Raw genomic sequence first — 27,346 nt, 5'->3', positions numbered from 1 at the left:
TGGCCTTTCCATGACGTCTTACCTTACCCCGGTTAATTTGTGTAGAATTCTCAACTCGGTTTGGTACTTCTTTCAACAAGGCAACAGCAGTTATTACTGCCGATTTTTCTAGCATTTTTTTTTTCAAGCACTTGAAATAGAAAACTGGTATAAACACATCTGAAGGAATATTAAAAAAAAATTAGAAGTAGTTATTTAAATTAAGGATATTTCAAAAACTTTTTTCATACAAGATGGCTCACAGAAAAGTGCCAAAAATTTAACCACATATTTAACTCATCAACATTTTTCTCTTATAATTTTTTTATTACATATGCGAATTTGTTATGCAATGACTCATTATGTTAAAATTATTTACTAGACCAAATGCTAAATAATTCAAATAAGCATTTTGACTAATGCACTAATGACTGGTAATTTTTTTAATTATGGAATGTTAAAAATCAAATGCGCGTATAAAACTTGGGCACTTATTTTTGAGACATCTTATATATTAATGATTGTTTGAACTGTAAGAACATACAAGATTTTTTTCTTTATTTTTTGGGTATTTTGCCACCTGTGAATAAATTTGAAAGAATTTGGTGGCAAAATACCCAAAGTATAAAGAAAAGACGAAAACTATGACACAAATAAATAACTTCAGACAGTAATATACAAGGTGTTCCGTTTAAAACTCCTCAACCCGATATTTCGAAATTCAAAAGATGTTTATGTTTCAAAACAAATGTAAATGTAGCATAGGTAGATTAATAGTTTCAATTCTGAATGCAAATGGTTAGTATCATTTGCTTCAAGAAGATTTTTCAGTGGCTGGAACTTTCAGAAGTGATCTACGCAGAAAATTATCTAAGCATTTGTAAATATATACTTTACGTGTAATCTGTATTGTTGTTTGAAGTGCATAAATGTCACAAAATACTTCTCATTTCTCAATACGAACGTCAAACGTATAACTTTTATGCTTACAAAATGTTTTCTCATTCAAAAAAGTTGATATGTTGATAAGTTGCTAATTTACGGCGAGTCGCAAAAACATTCAAGAAGAGCTGTATAGTTATATCGGGAAAGGTATCCAGAGCGCCTCATTCCTGATCATAGAACCTTTACAAGATTGCAGGCGACCTTGTGACGAAATGAAGATGTATTTTCTGTTCGGAAAAATCAAATAATTGATCGAAGGGTAAGAAACAATGTTAGATACTGCTAGACTGTTACAGTATTTCGAACAAAATCTATCAAATTCTATACGGCAGGCTAGCCGCGAATTGAATTTGTATAAATCAGCTGTTCAACGAATTTTAAAGACCACTGGGTATCATGACTACAAAATTCACAATTTGGAGTATTTGCCTGAGCGTTACATTGAAAACATACTTAATTTTATAGCTCAAATTGTAGTAAATGTAGAAACTATTGATCAGAACCTTTTTCGGCACGTTCTTTGGACGAACGAAAGTCGGTTTGTTAGTAATGGTTTGCCAAACAGGCGCAACGAACGCTACTGGTCCATTGAAAATCCCCACATTGTAAATCCAGCCCAAAACCAAGGCCATTTTGGAGTAAATGTATGGTGCGGCATCATCGGTAGGCATTTAATTGGGCCTTATTTTTATGAACATACATTGAACAGTGCGAGTTACCAAAAAGAACTTCCTGCACTTCTGGAGAGTTTGACTTTGCAGCTAAGGAGAAACCACCCCACAAGGCCAGGATTGTGCACCTTGCGTAGATTGTGTAGTACTTTCCCAGAAAAATGGATTGCGCTTAATGGACCTATTTAGTGGCCCGTAAAGTCACCAGATGTAACACCCCTCGATTTTTTATGGTGGGGGTTTTAAAAAATAAGGTTTACAAAACACCTTCGCGAGATATTAATCATTTGAAAAAAAAATCACAAACGCTTGTAATGAGTTAAACGGCGAAATGTTAATAAACGCAGCCCGCAAAGTCAGGTGAAGATTGGATATGTATCTTGAAATGAGAGGAGGTCATAGAATAGAGAATAAATGATTATATGTATGTAGTATGAAAGCGTTTGCCTAATTTTTTGCCAGTTCAGTTATAATCCTGTTATTTATTCTTAATGACATTTATGCACTTTAAACAACGAACATTCAATTATTTTCCAACGACTACTCGATCCTTCCACTGTTAATTTGATTTTTAGGTGGTATTTCTTTTGAGAGTGTTTAGGACGATACGGCTTATAACTTTTAAACGGGAAGTAATACAGAAAAATTTCGCTAATAAAAGTTTATTAGAAAAAGGAGAACAGGAAAAAATTCGGGTATGTTTCTGGAAAAATATAATTGATGACGTCATCAGTAGTTTCTGTCAACTCCCGAAGATAATACTTTCTATTGAAAATGGAGCTAACGTCATCCCATTTAACACCACGTGTCCCAAATTTTATTTAAATTTTTTATATCCTCACAGTAGGCCCATACTATCGAGTTTGAGATACCCTGTACCTACAGGTAAAATTAAGTTATTATCTTAATACAGTTAAGAGGACTTTTCAGAAATAGATATATCTAGTGAGGCCATTTATTGGCAATTACATGTATCGGAAAGGTAAATCCTTCACTGATGTACTGCCAAAATTTCATGACATTTGGACGACTAGAAGCGAAGTTATTGCGTTATTAAGGTGACAGTATGTTTGTGTCATCGGCACAAAAATGAGCATCGAGCGTTAAGTTTTGATTTAAATTGGTAGAATTTTCACCGAAATGTTTCAATTGATGAGCCACGTTTATGGCGATGATTGTTTATCCCATAGATGTAATAGTAGATGGAGTCAGAGCTGACTTTTTGCGCATTGTAGCTGTTCCAACATGAACAGAAAAAGCGGCAGCCATTTGCCCTAAGTCACGTGACCTAGAATGCAAATCGCGCTGCATTGATTTGAAAAGGAACTTTATTTCTTATTAGGAAATTGACTCTTTTTTGGTAGTAACATCATAATTAGGTGTTATTGTTTCTGGAGTATTTCCGGTCATGGCCAACTTTATAATAGGTCTGTAGAGAAAAACTGTTAAAAATATAGAAAATTGTAAACATCTAAAAGTAGTGACGGCAACCCTAACAATGGTTTTATGGCATGAAAGGAAGTTTCAATTTGCATATGAGTATGAGTAAAAAGTACAGGGTGTTCCATTTAAGTTAACAAAGTTTTAGCTGTTTGAAGTTATCAAAATGTAACAGCAAAAATGAAACACCTAGTATTAAATGTTTTAATTTATTGATATACCATAATTTAGTATTACCTTTACTAGTATCAAAAATCCACTTGATATCATGCTTCTGAAAATAGCTACTAGCATCTCCGCAGACCCTTGCATTTGTCAAATTCTTTCTTAAAAAATTAATGTCTCAAAATCTATAACTTCTAGGTATAGAGAATTTCTAATAAACTGACCCTCGAATTTCACGTAGAATCGAAAATGCAATAATATATAGGGTGTTCCATTTAAAATGAGAAAGTTAATGTCGGCTTACGGTATAACCGGAAGTGCCATACAATTCTAAACATTTTAGCTACTGTACTAGTTCTACTGCTTTTGCTAGGTTGACAAAATTTCCGATTTATCGGATCAGTACTTTCCGAGATATCGATAGTGGCGATTCCTGGTGGCACACTCTGTATATTTTTTGTTTTATATTATTTATTTCTATACGTTTTGCAATTGTTTCTTTATAATTTCGTCCTTGCTCTATAACTCGGTTTTTGTTCCGGTGAGCAGAAGTAAATAAACAAAAATATAAATATTGATCCAACCTCTCTCGTTTACTTTTTGTGCCGCCAGACCGCGCGCCAGTAAATCACCATCCCCAAAAACGTCAGATAAGTCGAAAGATAAATTCGCCAAGCAAACCGCGGCGAGTAAATCTTTTCTCATATTTCGAACTACGCCGGTACATTAACATGTTTTTTCGAGCAAATAAAAATGTTTCTCAAACAAATATACCGTTAAATGCCCCCAACATTCATCAAGTTGGCATGTCGGCCGCGTCCGAATATGGTCCGTTCTGGTTGTTTTTGCCCGGTTTAGCATACAAACACGATCAATTCTGGAGATCCTGGACATGTGTGTCTATTTGCATAGCCGACTGATGTGGGTGTTTGCAGGTTGCTTGTTAACGTAGCTAGGCAACCCAGGGCGTACTACCTCGTTCGCAGCAGAGTCGATAACCACTAAAAAATGAATCTGCAAGAAAGGACGCTCTCGTCATAAAAAGTTCGTCGTTTGTATCATTCTTGTCCATTAAACAAAAATAAAAACTCTAGTAATAACAAGTTATTGTTGTGACATAGTTATTTTAAATATAAATGAAATATGAAAGTCATTCTTTATAGCACAAAATACTACTGAAGCGAGTGTACTAAAAAGCCACTTGAAAATTTTTCAATTTTCCATTTTTAAAAGTACATGGAAAAAATCAAATATATGTTTAAGAATAGCAATATACTTTACACTTAACTCGAGTGTATTTTTATAAATTAAATAAGATGTATAATTTAAATATTTACTTATTATTGACATTCAACTATTCATTAACTTACATATTTCAACACATTTTTCTTCTGAAAATAAAACTGAAATCTTGACTTTCTTTAAGAAAAATAAGTTTTTAAAGCAGATATAAAATATTATTGAAAAAGAACAGGTTATCCATATTAACTTAAACAATTTGTAACGAACCTTTCTTAATTTTATCCGTTAAATAGCCGATGAACTATTAACTTTTCATATGTTAGTAATGTCTGCGTGGAACTCTGTATTTATTGTGGGTCTGCGTACTAGCATCCGACGAACTGTTAATCTACGTCACAAACCGGCTATAAAAGGCCGACCTCCGGCACCTGAGACTGAGTAGTGTTGATCGGCAATATCCTCAACACGAAGTAAGTCCGCCTTCCCCCCTTGGTATCGGCAATATCCTACCAAGGCTCCTTTCTCCCTATCCATCCGTCTGAGGGCAGAGCGTCGGCAATATCCCGCCTGTTCTCAGTCTCCTTCCTAACCGCCCGTCTGGGAGCAGAGCGTCGGCAATATCCCGCCTGTTCTCAGCATCCTCCTTATCCGTCCGTCTGGGAGCAGAGCGTCGGCAATATCCCGCCTGTTCTCAGCATCCCCCCCTATCCGTCCGAGAGCAGAGCGTCGGCAATATCCCGCCTGTTCTCCGCATCCTTCCTATCCGTCCGAGAGCAGAGCGTCGGCAATATCCCGCCTGTTCTCCGCATCCTTCCTACCCGTCCGTCTGAGGGCAGAGCGTCGGCAATATCCCGCCTGTTCGCAGTACTTCCCCTATCCCGCCGTTATCCCGTACAACCTGAGTCAAAAACAAAGTAGTCTTGCCTACTCCGTCTCGCCGAATGTTAGTACCGACCGCCTCCGAATTGTCAGTGGGAATTTATTTATTTATGGGCTTGTTAAAATAAACTGGAGAACATCTTTTGGGAACAGTGGTTTCTTTTCTTATCAAGACCCCTGGAGTATCTTTCTCCACTGTTGTTACCCGGACGGCGACTTTTTGTGGGACACCCGGGTCTCACACTGAAAGTTCGTCACAAATTGTTTATTTGAACAGAATTTTTATCGTCTTAAAGTAATCTGTTCATGTTCCAAAAATAATAATTATCTTTGCATTTGAATTATTGTTGTGAACGTACTTTTAGGACACCTCTCCCATATTTCTTTAAAAAGAAAGATGAAGCAAACTTTCCATGAATTATGACCGGCCTAATAGTTGCAAGGACAAAAAAACAGACGAGAGACACACTAGGGTTGCAAGAAAGGTCCACGGCAGATTGGCGTCAGGACCAGATACATATACATGCGAGCAATTCCATACCAAGACTTCAGCGAACGTTCGCGCCGGCTACAATTCTTTTTCACTAACTTTGTTCTCAATAAAAATACTTTTATATTTACTGTTGAGAGAGAGTTTCATTTTGCTGCACAGTGAAAGCAACCCTCAAGTGGTTGTACAGCTGCAGAAGGAGCTGCAGAACGCGTAAATTAGCGCCAGACTAATTGCGGGCAGCGAAAAAGGAGTTCGACGATATGCTAATTGAATATGCAGATTTGGATCACCCTTGCATATAACGATGGGTCGACAGTTCGAATCGCACCTATTCAGACGCCTGAATATTTTGCTAGGTACGACATCTACGAACCACTTCATGTCACCCCATGGCAAATGACATGGTAAAACGTTTTCACTGCCAATTAGCAGCGATAAAACGCCACCAAAACGATCGTTGGACTAGCGTTCTTCCCATTGTGCTATTGGGAATACCTGCAGCGTGGAAAGAAGACATTTAAGGTATTGCGGTCGAGATGGTGTACGGATAACATCTACGCCTACACGCAGAATTCCTTCATTCCCGCAGGACAGGCGAAGAGGATTTAAGATAGGATAGTTAAGGACTTCAGACGTCATATGGAGAGCTTACGTCCAGCCACAGTTAAACGCTGTGGCGAGAAGACGCCATTCGTTTTTAAAGTTTAGGCAACAGCGACACAAGTTGTTGTGCATGCGGAAGGCGCTAAAACTCAACTACAGAATCCATATGATGGTCCGTTTACAGCGATCAAACGCGACGAAACATTCACGGTACTAGTGCGTGGTCGCGAAGTTAAAGTGTTCATAGACAGAGTCAAACTTGCGTATTATTTGAATGACACGACAGATACCGGGGACGAGGACAATAGCCTCCCATCAACTTCTGTTCCATTATCTGTGCAATACTCTAGGGAATTACCACTTGGTCCAGTAGAAGGGTTTGTTTCCCTGACTGGCTGCAGGTTCCATGATGGCATCCATACTGGCATGGGGGTGTGTGAGTACACATGTCCACAAGTGACCCATTTTAAGTATTATGTCAAGAGCGCCTAACGCCGGACTGGCCTAATAGTTGCAAGGATATAGAACAGACGCACCAGGGTTCCAGGAAAGGTCCACGGCTGATTGGCGCCAGGACCAGATACATATACATGCGAGCGACTCCATACAAAAACTCTCCAGCGAACGCTCGCCCCGACAACACTTCTTTTTCACTAACTTTGTTTTTAATAAAAATTCCTTTATTTTTACTGTTGAGAGAGAGTTTCATTTTGCTGCACACCGAAAGCAACTCTCAAGGGTACTCAAAGATATGTGTGTGATTGTGCAAACAGAAATAGAACCGTGTGCTGTTGTTCCCATGCCCGTTACAAATCCAAAATTGTAAACCACCTGAAATATGGAATATTTGATGGAATTTGTGTAACCACAACTATTGAAGAAAATAGTGATGGTGATTAAGCCCCGATTCTAAATAATTCTTATATTTTGTTGTTATATCTGTACTTTTACGATTATTTCTGTCATATTACACTTCTTTATATGTATATTTTAGATGAATTTTATTTTTTTATCTATGTTTCACCAATCCGACTATTCTGTAATTTTTATATATAATAGCTAACTAATAAATGAATGAGCTGTATTTTTTTTGGAAGGTGGTACTTTTGGAGTTGGCATAAAAAAACATCCCCCAAAAGTACACTAGGCACAGGAATTAAGGGATATTAAAAAAACACAAAATTTTGGATGATTGAAATGGTCGTATAAAAAAAGGAAATAATGGTCGTACAGAAAATCCAATCAGGGTTTTGAACACTGCAAAGTATTCTCTATAACTATAACGCAATCGCCATGGGAACGACAGACGATCTCTCGTTTGGCGTCGTCGTGGGGAATGTGATACCTATAATTTTACGCGGCCAGTTACGGCTTTTAATGATGGACCAATTATGGTATGAGCAGGCGTATCCATAATACCAGAACTCAGTCATTTCCATCATTGACTGCCGAAAGGTACATCACTGAAATCCTTGAACCACACTGCCCATGTGTAGCAGGAATCGTTTCATTCTCATGCAGGATAATGCTCATCTTCATACCGCAAAACGTACGAGAAATTTTCGTCATGCCAGCGATGTGGTAATCTCAACCACCCATCTATGAGTGCCGACTTGAACCCCATTGGGCATGTTTAGGACATGCTCGGGCGTCGATGACGACGAGACTATCCGCAATTACAAAATCACCATCAATTGATCCAGACTATTTTACAAACTTGGCACTTGAATTACGCAACGAGACATCCGGCAGTGCATTAACATGCGAGACCGCTTAGAATCGGTGATCAGGAACAGAGGCGGCAATACCTGATATTAAATTGTGATCTGCAACGTCAAATTAATCAATTTTTTTTTAACATTTGTGAAGCTTGTAGATACGCTAAAGATTTTTTTAATTTTCAGTTTTTTTAGTCATGAACGTTTTTTGATGAAGAAAATATGGATTATTGCTTAAAAAAATATTTAAAAAAAAAATGAATAAAAAGTGAAAAATTATTCATTACATTGATTTTCAGCAAAAACGACAAATTTAAACGTTCCGGGCACTAAGAAAAAAAAATCGCAGCGTTTTGAAATTACCGAGGTTTCTTTAGGACACTTTGAGGTTGAAAAGTTACAGTCAATATCCTTAATTTATTCATTATTTGCAAAGTTATGCCAAGTTATTAAAATATCTCTAATTATGCAATTTTTTACCCTTTTTCTAAACAAAATGTTGAAAATGTTGAAATGAAAAAAACAAATTTATCAAAAAAATAATAATTACGACTTGTAGAGAATACTTTGTAATTTAAAAAACCCTGCTTAGATTTTCTGTACGACCAATATTTCTCAAGTAATTGATTGCCAAAGTCAAAAATGATTTTTTTGCTTTGATCGATGATAACTCAGATTGAAGAGAATTAAATTATCTAAAAGATCTTTATGGTAATATTACCAAAAACATTTTTTGAAGTCCATAGGCCTTTTTAAAGGAAGGCAAAAATTAGCAATTTTTTTTGCGTTGTTTTTCTCATGACTACTCAAAAACTGCTGATGCTAAATAATATAAAACACCAGATCCGAAAACTAAAGACTTGAAGCTTCAATTTTCTTTTTTTATTCTCTCTACGACCATTTCCCTCCAAGTTACACCCAAAATTTTGGGATTTTTTAAAATATTCTTTAATTTCTGTGCCTAGTGTATAAATCTCCTTTTCTACCGTTTTTAATACAGCGAAAATTCTGGAAAAATCTATAATATGTAATTCGTAGAAATTTATAAATAATTTAAACCTCCACCCCCATTGTTCCCTAATTAACGGGGTATAAGTCTAAAATTAAGTGTCAAAATCAGTTTTCATATGCTTGATCGGCTATACACTTTGCTGAAATTGATGAAATTGATTAAAGGTTCATACAAAGATTCAACTCTCTTAAAAAAAATCAAAAGTGAGTTATAAATAATAGAACCTTTTTCAAATCATCATTTCAACGCCCTGCATCTTGAAAATGAAGCCCCTAAACCAAAAAATATTATTTTTTCCAAAGAATTTACCTCATTTACCTCAACACCCCGTATAAAAAGTTCATTTTTTCAAGGAACATACTTATTTGAATAGAACCCTTTTTTATTATTACAATGTTATCAGTTTTGATGGATCTCTAGCAATAAAGGGGATATACTCGTATAACAATGCCTTGTACATAATTGATTTCCTGATAACTAGTAATAATTTTCTACTACATTATGTTTCTGGATATGTATATGTTATTGTTTGTAAAAAATCCATTAAACTGTATGTCAAGGTACAAAGGCGAATTTGTCAAGAGAAGTTTTTTATTCTACCTGAAAAAATAGCAATCTGACAATACAATCTTCAATCAATACGATCGGTCATAACATACTGGACATCAGTCAGACAATCCCTGAAAGAACTATAGAGGGAAAGTCAAAGACAAACCAACTACATAAAACGAAAACGTTTTTCTAGTTTTTACAAAACATAATAATAATATATTTTATTAATTCTGACAAATGATAAAAATCATTGTGTGACACGTCTTTTCATTTTTTCAGTCGACTGTAATTAAATTTGTTCAGTGTAGTTTGAAATGCAAATGAAAGTAGTAAAGGTAGTCTCATCAAACACAAATTTTTCGCACATTTGACAAATTATAGTATACGCATATCAACGCACATATCTGAATGAATTAGTGATGTCGGTAATAAATTCTACATTAGACTTGCTGACTTCCACGGCTTTGTACCCATAATTTCAGGAAAATTGCAAATGTGTTTTTTTCAATAAGTCCACAAACAGAGGGACGCGTGTGCGATATACATTAGCATGGCATAACAGGTGGGATAATTCCATGCATTTCCATTTTACAGCTTAATGGAAGTTTATAATGAAATAGGTCGATTCAACGCAAAATGAGACCATACACGCGACTGTTCAAGTGGTGTTTAATTCCATTTTAATTTACTACAACCGTCAAGTCGCATTATTAATCATAATTTAGCGACAATTGGAAAGGGTAGGGTGTTACCTCAACTGTATCGGTGCACACGTCGCGAATATCCAAAATATTGAGTTAATGCATAAGTTTCTAGTGTTCTTATTGAATTCATTTCTCTTTAACGAACAAAACACATAAACCAATCTCTCCTTCTTTATTTAGGATTACTTCCTAACAATCTGACAATTTTTCTGTTCGAATCCTAAGGAAATCTGGTAGTTTGGAAGTGAAGAATTCACCAAACTAATTTCAAAGCGCAAAGAGTTGTTCAACGGAGAGAGGAAGAAATAAAAATTTAGTGGAGCAACATCAGAAGAACCTTCCAACCGAGCTCCTGAATCGCTTTTGAGATATTAGCAATATAGGGGGGATGATTGTGTTTCAAAACCAACCAATGGTGTCTCACTAGTCTTTTTTCTTGAATTGTGGGCCTGAACACGATAAACAGTAAACCCCAGCAGTGATGGTGACATTCCTCGGAAGCAATTCATGGTAGACGATGTCTTCTTCGTTGCACCAGATGCACAACAACAGCTTAAGCCAACGGGTATCATATTTTGCTCAAAGGGTTGCGTTTCTGTTAGAGCCAAGTCATTCTTTTCTGATCTTGGCGTTGAGGTAAAGGCACTATTTTTTATAAGTAACAATTTGAGATAAAACTGTTTCATATTACGATCTAAAGAATAATGAGCCAGGAAAGAGGCACAATTGTTGACATACTGATTTTTGTTGTTTCACCGATCAGATAATTTAATTTATTTACCGGTTTCTAAGAGAACTTCTAAAGCTTGATTTGTATCTTCTGAAATCGAATTGTCTTATCCGGAATATCAATAACGCTTTTAATGTTAAGATAAAATTTTGTAGAGAGAGAGAGAGAGAGAGATTTAGAATCTATGAGACAAAGATAGTACACTGAGCAAGGCATTTTGCAAAACGGTACCGAATTTCAGAGCATCAATTGCTTACGAAATATCAATGACCAAATGATCTTCTTGGCTTATCTTTGCATAATATTTTTATGATAATATAACCGAAAGTACTTTAGTCTTAAATTTATTTTATATAGTCTTGCATAAGAGATACAAACATGTTCAAAGTTACTACCAAATTTGCCAATGTTTCGAATATCAGCAACATTTCTACTAGATACGAATTCTGGAAACATCTACGTCTATGCATACAAGCACATGAATGAGCGATGCGCACAAAAATATCGCCGATGTTCCAAAATTTTTCATCGAAGTTTCGAAATTTCATCCGCCTGGATGAGAAGATCAACGCTGAGGGTACTCCGGTCCATCGAACAACGATGACATGTGCTATTCTTTCCCCTGAGATCGCCAACGAGAGTCAAGAATTGAACACTTTCGAAAAATTTGAAAAATTCCACAACCAGATGACCTCATAAGCACACTCCCACAAGACCTTACGGTCGGTGTAACACCACTAAATTTCAGATCTACAACTCCACAAGAACCGTAGTTTTTTTAGTGCTGACACTAAATTGGACCCCTACAGATTGCGAACAACAACTCTGGGTTCCTGCAGTTAATTAACTAACGCATAGTATGTCTGGCCAGAGTGTGTACTCGACAATCATTAAGAATTGCCATTGAACCCGCAGCATTTTCTATATTATACTCATTTTACAAAAGCAGTAATATACCTCAAAATGCATTTTCGAATTTCTCAAGAAAAAAACAAAAAATATCTAAACCGAGCGGAGCGCTCCCAAACACAGCTCCCGCTGCAATATTTCTCAAACTCCTAAAGCTTATGGTACCGGTTCTCCACGGACACCGTACACCACAATGCTTCTAACCAGTGCATAAACAGTGATGTTCAGACAGTATGGTATCAGACCCGTTAAAACTATACTGGGTACAACACAAATGTTCGTAAGTGCTAAAAACTTGTACTAAGGCAAGTGTCAGTGGTTACAGTACGTCTCAAGACCAACCAAGAAACACAAAATTAGAACGTGGATCATCCGCCTGAAACAGATCGAATTCACAATAGAGGAAGGACGTAAATCTCAGTTTCTTTCTTGACAGACCATAAGGTTTAGCGTCAAAAGGGAAGTACCCCTTCACCAGCGAGCATGCGTCTGATATTGTGGGACGGAGCGTAAAACGGACCCAGGTCGATTCGATTCTTCCGAACCCATTGTGAAGGTCTATGACCCTCATGATGTTGAAGGAGGATGAAAGTAGGCCAACTCCACTGAAAGTTGACAACAAAATCCGCGACATGGCGCCCAACGTGGGGTTTGTATTTTCTCCTACAATTTTACACCGTTTCATTATACAGGATGGTAATTAGTAAATAGACAGTCTTTAAATGGCGACTCTAAGTGATTTAGGACCGGTACTTTGAGTCTCGATTAAGACTTGATTAACTAATCAGGCGATAAGACTGTGAATATACTATTATAAAATAAATCAGTTTATGTACAGTCTAATCATCTGATTACTTAATCAAGGCTTAACCGAGACTCAAAGTACCGGCCTTTAATAAACTAAAACGATTCCATGATATAAGCCGACAATTTTCGTGACATAGGGTTTTCAAATTTGAAAACTGAATTTCAGTACTTTTAGTAGTGTTTTCAATAAAAAAGATATATTTAATTTTATTCGCAAAAAGGGATATTTCCAATTTATTACTATTTTTACCGTACACAGCCGTTATCAGTTCATTAGCTTCACAAAATGTAAAGTAATTCTAGTTTTGTTCGTTCGTTCGTTTCAAAAAAAGTTTATAGGTTTTTTCGCTGGAATTACAATTTTAAATACATTCTAATCATAACAAGTCTGATAAAATCAATGGTGTAGAAAATTTACATTTAGCGAGAAGGAGAAGCAGCAGAGGTTGTGGCAAAAAAAATTACTGTGCCAATTATGTCTGTCAATTTCTATAAATACAGGGTGTCCCGTTCATGTTTCAAAAAAACTTGTGTGCAAGTTCCTCATGGAAAAGTAATAAGGGTAGTTCATGTAAAGTTTTTTTTAGACGCCTTGTTTTCGAGATACAGTGTGTTGAAGTTGTTACTTTCCATATGGTTTTCCTTATTATTTACATCGGCTAAAGATAAAAATATCAAAATTTGAACACGAGTAAACTGTGCGTTAAGAATAATGTTCAAACGGTTTTTTTCTGAAAAAGCATTTCTAAACAGTTCTGTAAACTCTAAAGCATACTACAAAAAAAAGGTATACTTTTCGCAACTCGTGCATAGAAAGAAATGGGGGACAATTTCAGTATCTACTGTAGTATTTCGATTTCGCACATTTATTTAATTGTGCGGCTGTTTTGTTCTGTATGTCTCCGAGTCTGTTTCCTAATATTTTTCTGTTTTTATCACTTTTTTTAAGCATTCATGTCCATCAACAATTCAGTCTATTCAACAATTGTTTATTTTAGTAATGGTAGTGTAGTAGTTTATAAAATCTAAAATTAGTTAATAATAGATAATTAATTACCATAATCTGTTTATTTTCATTTACTTTTTTAAATGTTAGTTTACAACAATCTGAAACTTAAAATAAAATAATTTTTTTTAGTTAATAAAATGTTTTACAATTTAACTGTTTCATGTGATACGTAAGAAATTAAAATTATAGTCTTAAATGCAAATACTGTTGGTAGTTAAATGTCTTCAGCTCATTCGTTGGTAAGGTCCTCTTTCAATTTAATATTTTGTTAATGTACTTGTGCTTTATGTGAGCAAAAAAAATGCAACTTCATTTAGTAGAGTAGCCATTGGCTAGACTTCGCCTTATGTACGTGAAATTGTATTTTGCCTTGTACAATTTTCAAAAATAAAGACATTATTATTATTTTTCTCGAAAATGGTACATGCTACCGAATTTCGACAAGTATACCGTTTTTTGTAGTATCCTTTAGAGTTTACAGAACCGTTTAGAAATATAATAAATTTTGACTTTTAACACATATTTTTTTCGATTTTTCGAAAAAACTTTACATGAACTACCCCTATTATTTTCCCATGAGGAACTTGCGCACAAGTTTTTTGTGAAAATATGTATATTGTATAATCCAAAATAGCATATTAAAAAGAATCTACGATTTTTTTTTGTGAAACAGCTAGCGCTAGTAAGTTAAAATTAGTAATAACTCGAAAATGTTTTGTTTTTTTGAAGTAAAATGGAAAAGACTATTTTTCTTGGAAATAGCACAAGGAGCTACAAAAAGTGATATTTTTTAAAATATCCAATGGTGTCAAATTATTGTGTTTTCAGTGAGAGTGGCTCCCGGCATCTCCGCCACTGATATATGTATATTATTAGAATTTAGGGGGTTTTTATCTTTAATTAGATAGGTCATCAGCCTTTAATTAGATATTTCATCATTCTAATTATATCAAACGTCTTCAGTGATATTTTAGAAAATGTAATTTCTTTTTAGTTTCAGCATCTACAAGATGCTTGAAAACTATGGATTCCAATCGAATTACAGTTTGAACGTAAAAAATAGTAGACATTTTATCGCACTTTATGACGGGGAAGGGTTTGTAAAATGATAATATCAAAAAAGTAACTCGAAAGAAGTGACGCTAAGTTGGCAAATTGTAATTAAGTTGTTTTTTCACCTTTTTTTTACTGCCCATGAAAATCTAGATGACCTGTCTAAAAATTAGTCATTTTAGGTTGTAGGCAATTAAATTACCAACAATTTAAAGTATCTAAAGCCAAATTTCACCAATTTGTACTATAAAATAAAAGTCGAACGCGAAAAAATCAGTTTTCGAAAACTGCTCATTACATAGCCAAAAAAAGTCTGTAATTTTCATGCGACATATGTTGTCTGTAGTATTTTTGCCTCCTGATCACGAATCCGGTGTCAGAATTGAGCTATCACACAAAATTTCATGAAAAAATGCTAGGAAAAATACAACAATTTTTTTTTCCTATATCTGTACCTCAGAGCTAAACTGTATTAAGTGCCAAAAATTAAATTTTACAGGAGAGAGATTTAAAGATTTAAATTTTGCATATCATTCCATAACTTCGAACTCTTACTTCTCCTTGATAAAAAAAATTAATATGATGTGAAGTTATACGTCTATTTTAATATTATTTATTGTAATTTAAAGAATAATTTTATATTCGTATTTTTTTTTCGAAAATATGGAGTTAACACTATTTGGCACAAACATGATTTAGGGATTTTATATTATAATATTTACTAATTGTGCGATAATACTGAGGATAATACCGATAAAAACTATCAGTTTAATTTTTTTATTGAAATCGTACAAACAACAAAACAATAAATAAACTACAATCAATAAATATGTTTAAAAATATAAACATCAGATAATATTCATAAAAAATTAAAGTTTAAATAAACCAACAACACATTTGATTTTTAATAAACTGGATAGAAAAAACAAAAACAAATGTAATTATTATTCTTTAAACAGACATGGCGCCTTTATATGTCATCAGTCACTTTTTCAATAACTAATAATTTACCAGTTATCACCAACACTACAAAAATTCGTCTACACATGATGAATGTGGATATAATACTAAAGTAAACCAACATGATTTTGATATGTGTGGAGTTAATACTCCGAAGTCAAACTAATAGAATATTAACTCCACATATACACCTGTTTGGCTCGGACTAAATTGATGTAACAAGGAACTTAATACTGTGGAAATGAAACACGGTTAATATTAAATACACATACGATTGTCTAGCTTGGAGACAGGTTGGGACTTATTATTATTTAGCAGGGTCTATCTTCGAAAATATCACGAGTGGGAGTTATTACTGTTTATTACGTGAAACAGCATAAGAAACTGTGGTGGGCTGTCAAATAATCCCATTTTCGTAAAAAATGGAGTTAATACAGTTTAGCTCTTCATTTATATGGTTAAAACCCCGCCGAATGTAAATCCGCGGTCAGAATTAATGGTTCTTTTTCTAACATCAAAAAACAGGTCAGTTAAGGTCAGATATCACGAATTTTCAAAAAATAACAGACTCGTGCCAAATTTGGTATACGGGGGTTTTCGGGGTCGCTGATCACGGATCCGAGGAAAGTTTTGCAAAATTCAAGATGGCAGATCCAAGATGGCTGACCAAAATTTCAAAAAAAACCCATTCGCGCTAAATTCGGTATACGGGGGTTTTCGGGGTCGCTGATCACGGATCCGATGTCAATTTTCCAAAATTTAAGATGGTGGATCAAAGATGGCCGAACTTTTCAAAAAATAACAGTCGTGCCAAATTTGGTATACGTAGGTTTTCAGCGTCGCTAATCACGGATTCGAGGTCAATTTTGCAAAATTCAAGATGACGGATCCAAGGTGGCCGACCAAATTTTAAAAAAATAACACATTCACACACATTAATAACACATATGGGGGTTTTCGGTGTTGCTGATTATGAATTTGAGGTCAGAATTGCGAAATTCATTTCGTAATATTTTTGTTTACTTTATAATCTGAGTACCCAATCATGTTTGAACCTTCTTAAAGTACATAGGTAATTAATTAAATTTTTAAAAACGAATTTTGCAAAATTGACCTCGGATCCGTGATCAGCGACCCGGAAAACCCCCGGATACCAAATTTGTCGCGACCTTAATTTTACTCGTGTCTTACGTTAGAAAAAGAACTACCAATTCTGACCGCGGATTCACGTTCGGCGGGGTCTTAACCATATAAATGAACATTTGAATATAGAAAAAAAAAAGTTGTTTGCTATTTTTGACCTGTTTTTTGAGGTTAGAAAATTCCTGTGATGTAATAACTCAATTCTGACACCGGATTCGTGATCAGGAGGCAAAAATACTATGGATAAAATGGATAACATATGTCCCATGAAAAGTACAGACAACTTTTTTTTTGTGTGGCTGTGTTATTATTCCAAAAACCGATGGATGTTGCGCACTAGGTTTTTACTTAATTTCAAATTCAATGTATTTAATTTTCATTTTTTACCGTAGCAGAAACTAACATTGTTCTATTTATCAATTATATTTGTAATTCTGTTTCCTTAACTTCCTTCGAAATTTTAATTGCACTGTTTCTCCAAAGCTTCGAATAGCTGAGCACTGCAGAAAATTGTACGTAGGTAATTTAATATTTTTAATTATAAACATACAAATGAAAAAGTACAATATTCTTGTCACAGCCTACCAAGAGGCAAGTAAAAATATTCCTTAGAATATTTTATTCCGGCCTACGTCAAATATCTGTCTGAAAGTATAATAATACTCATGTTTGACAAAGTAGAGGCCATTCCAATTCCACGACCTCGATTTTTTATCAAATCTTACGGCCATTTCCAGACGCACCGCAACGTGCTGGTAAGAAATCTCCGACAAATCCGATAAATAATTCAGCGAGGCAAAAAAGTGTAAACGTCTGCTTCCACGACCTCAATTATTATGAGTACAATAAAAAATTTATGGTCAATCGCCAGCAGTTTTTCACCCCCAACAACCGCAGCGTCTACACTGAGAAACTGGTTTGTTTTAAATGAAGAAAATATGCTAAACTGGTTTTCCGCAGTGATTTTATTGTTAATTTTACGTTTATTATTGGACATACTGTGTACGAATTATGTGTTAAAACTATATTTATTTATTTATTTATTTTCGATAAATATCTAACGGGTTAAATGCCCAATTGCAGGATAAGTAGAAAAATGGATAAAATTGCATATAAAATGGGTGTACGGATACCGACAAAAAGGGTTTGTTTGACTCTTCAGAGTTTACTTTACTTCAAAATCATCATATGGCGACATCTGGAGTTCCGCAGTGATCGGTATTTGGGCCTCTCTTATTTATTATATTTATAAATGATATAATTAAAGACATTAAGACACATTATTGAATCATTACAAGATTGTTATCGTTTAAAACAAGAGTTGTCGAAAATAAATATGGTGCCAAAATAATAAGTTGTCATTGAATATATCCAAGTGTAACGTTATGAGTTTTATCAAAAAAAAGTTGCTATTCAGTTTGACTATAGAATATAAATAGTGTTATTTTAAATAGATGCACACAATTTAAAGATCTAGGTGTTATCTTTGATGCAAAATTGACTTTTGTTCCCCATATTGATTATATAATATCTAAGGCCTACAAGAATTTGGGTTTTATTATGACTAGATTTATAACCTGACCATCATTTTATATGTATAATTTTAAATTATTTATAATATTTTATTAAACTATTTTGTGTTAACTTTGTAGTTATGTAATTAAGCTTGTATTTTCGAATCTATTTTTCATGTATTTTGCTTTTATGTAATCGTTTATTGTTTCTCCTGCCCTTTAATTGGATTTCTATCTGTCTGGGCAGCTGTACTTCAAATAAATAAATAAATAAATAAATTACAAGACTCGAAATGTCAGTGTCAAACGTTGATAACTGTGCTTAGTACATTGCGGTGAGTTAACATGGAAATATACACAAATTAACAAGTAAAATATGTGTGTTTACCAGACCTTTCACCCATTGCTTTATTTATGGTCAACATAATCGACCAACCAACGCTTTAGTTGAAAAATTTCAACAAACGGGTTCGTTCTACCTGATCTCAGGGCAAAATCGTAGTTGTAAGCCAAAGCGTAAAAAATGATCCGAACCTCTCTAGTACCGTCATTAGCCAGAACTTGGTCAATTTCCGACAACTATGTGGTGTATTTTGCATTAAGATCTTCATCTAAAGACTTATAGACTACAAGTTATTCAAGAATTGAATTGAAGCCGGCTGATTTACGTTGAACTTTTCAATAAAAAAAAAAACGTTATAAATTACTTGTCTGAATCAACACTTTCTTTGGTCGTTATCAACAGCTGCTATCCTCATTCAAATCTTATCTTTTTAACAAAAATAAATATGTGAAATATAAAGGCTATGGATCATTGGTTATCATACTTAGGTACATCTGGGACTCCACAAAGGTTCAATTTGGGGCCTTTATTATTTTTGTTACACATAAATGATCTAATTTCAGATTTAAGGTACTTCAAGTTGTTATACACAGATAAATTAAAACTCTATTATAATGTATATTGTTATCTGTCGGTTTTTGCAGCACAATATAAATGTACGATATCTGCGTGATGACTATCAAATCACCTTAATCTGGATATTGGTAAATATTATATTATATCCTTTACAAGAAAATATAACTCTTTAAGTAGGTAGTTTGTTTTCCATAAAATGTCTTTCCTCTCACTAAAAATTTTATATGATAACAAATATTAGGGATTATTTTTGCAATGGTAGAGAATTCTCTGATTTTACAAATGTTAAACTTATGTTTGAACGTAGCAAAATAGAACATGGTATCTTGATTTGGTACCGTTACTACCCAACTTAAATTAGTCAGGTGGAGCGTGTGCAAAGAAAATATTAGTACCTGCACTTCAAGGGGTGTGGGGTGTATCCAGAGCATGGCATTGAGTTAGCTTTATTTAATTTTATCTCTCTAAGTACAAGATGTTTTTCTAACAATGGCCTTCTTCTACAATTTGCATAATAATATATTTTGTGAGTATCTCCTTCAGTGTATCATGGTCTAACATTAGTATTCCAACGCCATAGTACTAGTATTTTGAAAAAAATGTACTATGTCAATCATTTGTAACAATTTCAATTTAATCAAGTATCATCTGCGATATTAATTTTTCATCCTAAGTACACTACGTATAATTATTGTAATTTTAGCTTCCTGTTTACTTTGTTATACAGGGTGTCCTAATTTGAATAACGCATTGCAATATGTTCTTAGGGAAGCACTTTCAAGAAAAACTTTTTAGGCAAAAGTTGTAGAGTTCTGAAGGGGATATTCGATAGTGACCTTGATCTTTACTCAAAGGTCAACCGTAGAGATCATTTGAAGGTGAACTTGGATTTTTTAGAATTGAGGAATATGATTCTGACACCAGAAATAGATAGAGCCGAACATTTTATATTCAGGTATGTCTTTATGTTATGTTTATGGGTCAAAGTGACTCTAACAGATTATTTTAATGTCAAATAATGTTATGAATAAGATTATGCGATTTTTTTCTAGAAACCACTTACGATAAAAGATTCTGGTTGAGAGTTATATGGTTTGATGGGATCATACGACCTTGACCATGACCTAGAGGTTGAAGGTTCTTTGAAGGTTACGAAATAGGAGAACTCTGTTTTTAGCCCCATTAAATCGAAACAAGATTGTTATGGGCCAGCTAGTCAGGGCAAGATAGCTTTGACCCGGGTTTATCTAAAAATATTTTGTATTCTGAAGCGAAAATATGATGGAGTGCACAATAAGATCGTGTCAAAAAAATTCCTAGAAATATTCTTTAATCAACCGTTACAAGTTTTGAAAACTGCGTTAATAACGGAAACTTGTTTACGCACTTAATCAAATAAAGTATGTACTAACTTGACTTTGGATCATAGCGATCTTGCCTTGAGTGACTGGATTATAGCGATTTTGCCTTGACTGGCCTGGTCGTAGAGACTTTGTCTTGACTGGACGGGTATAGCGATCCTGCCTTGGCTGGCTAGGCAGTAACGATCTAGCCTTAACTTAATGGGGCTGAAAACAGAGTTCTCCTGTTTTGTAACTTGATTTGACCTTCAAGGAACCTTCAAGCTTGACCTCTAGGTCATTGTCAAGGTCGTCATCGTACGATCTCATTAAACCATAAAACTGTCAGCCAGAATGCTTCGTCATAAATACTTCCCCGTAAAATATTGCAAAATTTTATTCAGAACATTATTTGAGCCTAAAATAACCTGTTAAAGTCAGTTTGACCCATAACATAAAGACATATGAATGTAAAATTTCCCTTCCTATCCATTTGCAGAATTAAAATCATATTCTTCATATCTAAAAATCCAGTCCCTCATAATCCTACAATTTTTGTCTAAAGAGTTTTTCTTGAAAGTGCTTCCCTAAGAAGGTATTGTAATGCGTTATTTAACAGACGTTTCTATAACAGACTACATTTATTTTGCTTTTCTATTAATGGGCATTGTCACCTACTACAGGAAAGAAAACATTTCTGTACACATCAACAAATGTTCGCTAGATTCTTAACCGATACAATCACATATTCATATACGTTCATATCCAGGTTGTGGACTGGCTAGTCCGCCTCAGCAAAACTCTGTTCTTGCAAAGTTTTTAACGTTTTGACTTAATCACTATTTATCTGCCTTCATCGAAAGAAATGATTTACAATACTGACACCCGTTTTTTTTTTGTTTCAGGTATCTTGGATGCGTAAACGCGACCTTCATATCCTCACATCTGGCATACACACGTATACGGGAGACGCACGATTCAGCGTACGCCATCCCGAGCACAGCGACGATTGGGACCTGCGCATCGAGTACGTTCAGAAGCGGGATGCTGGTGTGTACGAGTGTCAGGTCAACACTGAACCCAAAATCAATCTGGCCATCATGCTGAATGTGGACGGTAAGTACAACATTAGCATCTAGCAGGCCAGCGGTTCTCAACATTTTAGTATTCAAATAGTGGTTCTAAAACTCTTTAATCTAAATTACTACGAGAGCTTTACAGACACAATTGCAACGGTCATATAATGTTCCTTTGAGGAGTTTGAGGATGGCTGGGCTAGACTATAGAAAGAGTGACATAGTGACATGCTTTTTTCCTTCACTTAGATACAGCGGAATGACGTTAGAGTGTTTAGTTTGCTTCTAGGCAGCTTTTTAGCATTTTTGTTGAATATTTTATAAAATGCGGCCAAAAATAACTAAAATGTTTTTATTCTAATAAATTTAAAGGCATACATTTATATTTATTTTTTTATAAGGCTTTATTCAAGAGACCGGTTTATATTATTGCACTATGACGTTAGCAGTCAATAATGTGATTAAAATATATACTAAAAGGATACATATAAATTTTGTTGCCACAAAAATAAAGGAAAAATTGTCTCATGAAATGTATACGGAAGAAATGTTTGAAATTTTAAAGTATACAAAATTTATACGGTGGAGGGGGCAGTATATTGCTTTACTACAGAAAAAATATGATAGTAATTTATAATATTTTAAATAAATTAAAATTTAAGTTCATTGGCTACAACAAACAAATAATTTTGAAAAATTTTTGAGTTAGAGCTTGGTTACACTATATCCGGGAAAGTACATTCACTTACCAAATCACTTGAAACTGATCGACAATTGAGTAAAATATAATTCTAAATGAGCTATTAAATAAGGACAATTATTTTTGTTGTCATAGCAAACACGTTCCAGGAAAACGCATTTACTTATGCAACATGATTTTTGTGTTGCCCTTGCAAATATTTTGTTAACAGTAGCTAAAATATTCTACCAAAATCACTTGGATGGCTTACCTTAATAACTACGAAAACACCTAAAAAATATACAAAAAAATACAACCGTAAAACGGTACATGAATAGAGCTATAAATTTTATAAATTTTCAAATGAGTGAATAATTATTCTAATATACAAAAAATTATTACTTAGGCCTTATTAGGCCCCTTGTACACCCCCTTTCATTACTCGAGTTCTTTTCTTCAAACCATCTATTCTCATTACCATTTTATCATTTTATCGGGGACCACACGCAGGCGGAAGGTTTTGATCGACCCAGGTCTCTGGTAGGCTGGCCACAGCCTTATCCCGAGCCTGCCTCAGGTCACCCATCCAAGTTCCAGCCTGCGTCCGTGATGCTTACCTCGGCCGATCGAAATCCATTGGCCAAGACACCCGGCTAGGCGGTGCCCGGAGTGTTGCAAATCGTATTGCAGGATGAAATAATGCGATTCCTCAGTTCTTCAACAGTATTAACTGGAATAGTGCAAACTAAACTTCCTAAGTGACCCCAAAGAAAAAAATCCAAAACTTTAAATCTGGATTTTTTTTATCATGTTGCCGCTTTCATGTTTTCCATCATGACACGCCATTTCCTTTGAATACGGTTCGCGTTAGAGCTTTTCTTGATGGATACCTTTTTTGTGTAGAAAATATTGGCGGTTTAAAATATGCTTTCAAAATTCCAATTTTCCCGGGGATGTAAAGATTAGGAGAAAAAGAACCTCACGCTATCCTAAAATTTGCGCCACTGTCATATAAATTAAAATTGAATTAGCGCTGAAAAGTAGCTATTATTAATGATAATACGTGTACAAAATTTAAGTTTCGTATCTCAAACGGTTCCTGAGACATCGTCAAAAAAACTGAAACATTTTTTTTTCACCCTATATCTCGTAAACAGTGCTTTTGCGAACCCATGTTAATAATATTTTTTTTTCTTAAAATAAGCCAAAGAATCACACCCTTCATTTTCCCCAACTATTTTCGAAACACCCTGTATAAAAAGACAGCATAATTTTAAAAATATTCTTTGAAGTAATTATTAAGAATATAAGTTCTTTATTTGTTGAATTAAACAGAAAAATATACAGGGTGGTCCGAATTTTATGCAGAAAACTTTGAGGGCAGATAGATCTCTTTAAAATAGTAGGTGTTTGCCTTATAGTCTAGAACGGGCATCGTTTTAGGGGCAACAGGGTGTTGAAGTTGTAAAAAAAATTGAATTTTTATTTATATCTCCGGAATCAATGAAATTTGGTACAGTAATGTATGATAGTAGGCCTTGCATTCCCTAAAATATGAACTCTAAAGTTTCAACCAGTGGTATATAACTGGACAGGGGTCACCCTTATATATAAAAAAACCTACGCCACTGTATTATTTACATGTTATTGTAACGGATTTATATTCTAATGTAGTAAATACTTAAAAAAGGTAACCTGAATTTTTTCCCTAAGATTCACCGTTCTCAAGTTATTCATACAAATACAATCCCCTTGTGGCAGACACTTCAAACCATAATATTACAAGAATATTTATGTTTATGCTTAAAAGTAGTAGTAGTAGTAGTAAAGGAGCGGCCTCAGCCTGGCAATTAGGCCACAAGTGGGCCCTTTTTGCCTACCCCGTCGTCCCATCACCTAACCACTCTCTGCCTCTGACCCTCCTCGAACCTACCCGACGCCCTAATGAACGCCAGGATTTTGGTCCATGGAAGGTCCCTCACCTCAACCCCTTGCAGCTCTTCAGCACTAAAGACTTTATGTCTTATTCTCCCAAAGGCTGCACACTGTCCCAGAATGTGGACAGGGGTGTCCTCCCCTTCGCCACATTTCGGGCATAGAGGGCAATTCCCATTAAGCTTAAATGCCTCCTAAGTCTGCAGTGGCCTGTCAGAAAACCCTGCTTAAAAGTAAGTGCAATTTGTAAGCAGATCAACAAAATTCTGTCCACATCACCTGGTAGTGTTCCTAGTGTATTTTAGTTTCCCCTGGAGGCCTAATCCACCATCTTTACAAATAAGAACAATTTGAATCAAAATAATAATAAAAATACATTTACCAAATAAGAACCAAAAAACAAAATAAACGTTAAGTATTTACAACAACTGTTCAAAATGCGAACCATCCACATCCGTACATTCTATTAATGGAACTACCTAATTGAAGCTAAGATCATGTGGTGGTTTTCATTTAATTCATTATACCCGTCTTCTATTCTCTAAAGTAGTTGTGGTCTTGTATCTATTGGAGTAGAGTAAACTTTACTTTTCAGATAGGTAACCCCAAAGATAGAAGTCCAAGGGGTTTAGTTCTGGCGATCTGGCTGGCCAAGACACTGGACCCTCTGCACCATTATGATTGACATTGACATTTGATCTTCAACCTATCCATCGCCCCATATAATTTTCATTAAGCCATTCTTGTATTATTCTCATAAAATTCGCACCATCCATTTATATCCAGTTATTTTGTGGGATATTTAATGGAACATCCTCTGATAATTCAAATAGGTGATTTTCTAGAAAGTTGATGACTGGAAATTTAGATGGGGTGGCATGAAGAAAGGTCCGAATTATTCAGGGTCCACTTTCACAGAAAATTCGTGTTGAAAAGATCTTGTCCGTATTTCATGAGGATTTTCTGGTGACCAAATATTGTGAAAAGTCACTACCCCTCGCCTTGTGAACGGGGTCATCAGTGCAAAATATTTCTAGTAAGATTTCTGGATATGTTGTGACTTTAACAACCACTAACAAAAATTCAGGCGTCTCTCTGCATCTCCCGGAAGTAAATTTTGCACAGGTTGTAAATGGTACGGATTTCTACCATCCTTCTGTAAAACTTTTCAAATTTTCGATTTACTAACCCCAAGTTGCCGAGATGTTCTTCATGTACTTAGCCGAAGATCGTCGTCAAATGCTCTTAAAATTTAATTTCTGTGCCTTTCATTGCGTCGTCGTGATTTTCCAAATATTGTTTTAACCCAAAAAGATGAAAGCGATGAAATGTGTAAAAAATTTTGTTGACGTGCTTACAAATTGCACTTGCTTTTATAAGCATAAATATAAATATTCTTGTAATATTATGGTTAGAAGTGTCTGCTACAAGGGGATTGTATTGTTATGAATAACTTGAGAACGGTGAACTTTCGGGAAAAAAATTCAAGTTACCTTTTTTATGTATTTTGTGCATTAGAATATAAATCCGATACAACAGCTTGTAAAAAATACAGTGGCGTAGGTTTTTTTATAAAAAAAGGGGGTGACCCTGTCCAGTTGTACATCACTGGTTGAACCTTTATAGTTCATATTTTAGGGAATACAAGGCCTACTATTATGTATTATCTGTTCTAAATTTTATTGAGATCGGTTGATAGATTCCGGAGATATAAACAAATTTAACACCCTGTATCTCTAAAACGAGGCCTGTCCAGACCTATGTTTATAAGGCAAACACCTAATATTTTAAAGAGATCTATCTGCCCTCGAAGTTTCCTGCATAAAATTCTGACCACTCTGTATAAATGGAATTTTCGATTGCGTTGTAATGTCTGGTAATTTAATATAATTAAAACGAAAACGATTTTTCGGGTTACAGGCAACTTAAAAACATTTCTAAAAATAAATGAGGACAATTTAAGGATGATATGGGAAAGTAACTTCTCTGCTTTAATACAGTTGCGTATTAAAATATAGAACACATTGCTCTTCGCGATGAAAGACGCAGAAATTTATACTCCGGAATATCGTTGGCTGTTCTTGTGGGAGAAAATTCCACAGCAATTACTAAAATTATAGATTATAAGAATATTTGTCGCCACGGTAGCGTAGTCGGTCGAGAGTGAGGTGGCAAGCCTTTCTCGGTAAGACTTCCTATTCTGGTCCGGTTTCGATCCCTGGCATCGCCACTGGCAATGTCGATGGATAATGGGTGTTTGTCCACGTTTTTTCAAGTGTAGCCCCCTTCTGCACAGCCTTTGGCTTTGGATTTGGGGGTTGTCTCATTTCTGTGGTGTGTTTTATGTTTAATATCGTTAAATTGAGATCATCGGACTACTAATACATACAAGTTTGCAGCGTAAAAACGCTGAATATAACAATTTGATGGTATTTATATCTAGAAAATTTTTAGATTTGCATTGAATAAAACCTAAACTCTGATAAAGTGACTTGGTAATATTAAGAATTAAATAACATATAGCTAAACATTACTCCAAGATCCTTAACAAACTACGGTATACTTAGTGTAATATTATTGAATTAATATTTAGTTATATTTCATAGTGTAAGATAACACATTGTATTTATTAACTTTTAGTAGTTATTATTCATTAGTTCTATTCAAAATAAACTGATATTTCAAACAGTCTTTAGAGAGTTCATTTCAGTATACATTTTTAAATCATCTACATAGAAAAAATAATTTTTATTTAGACTTTTAATATCATTAATAATAGCTATTTATTGTATAAGTGTTTTAAAAAAATATTTGCACGACTTGATATTTCCTACTAGTAATCAATGAAACGTGGTAGGTTTTCTTATAC

General features: G+C 34.7%; 1 protein-coding gene across 1 annotated transcript in view; it reads left to right on the top strand.

The window, feature by feature from the left end:
* The window catches only part of LOC108917595 (hemicentin-1-like), a 190,618-nt gene that overhangs the window by 55,661 nt on the left and 107,611 nt on the right, over nucleotides 1–27,346 (top strand). The window contains exon 3 of the mRNA XM_018724284.1: nucleotides 21,693–21,903. Within this exon, the coding sequence (XP_018579800.1) occupies nucleotides 21,693–21,903 (211 nt within the window). The remainder of the gene's footprint in view (nucleotides 1–21,692; nucleotides 21,904–27,346) is intronic.

This window comes from Anoplophora glabripennis, unplaced genomic scaffold (assembly GCF_000390285.2).
Source record: "Anoplophora glabripennis isolate ALB-LARVAE unplaced genomic scaffold, Agla_2.0 scaffold58, whole genome shotgun sequence".
Taxonomy (NCBI): domain Eukaryota; kingdom Metazoa; phylum Arthropoda; class Insecta; order Coleoptera; family Cerambycidae; genus Anoplophora; species Anoplophora glabripennis.
The sequence above is the reverse complement of the archived record's forward strand: the minus strand, read 5'-3'. Positions and strand labels throughout refer to the sequence as shown.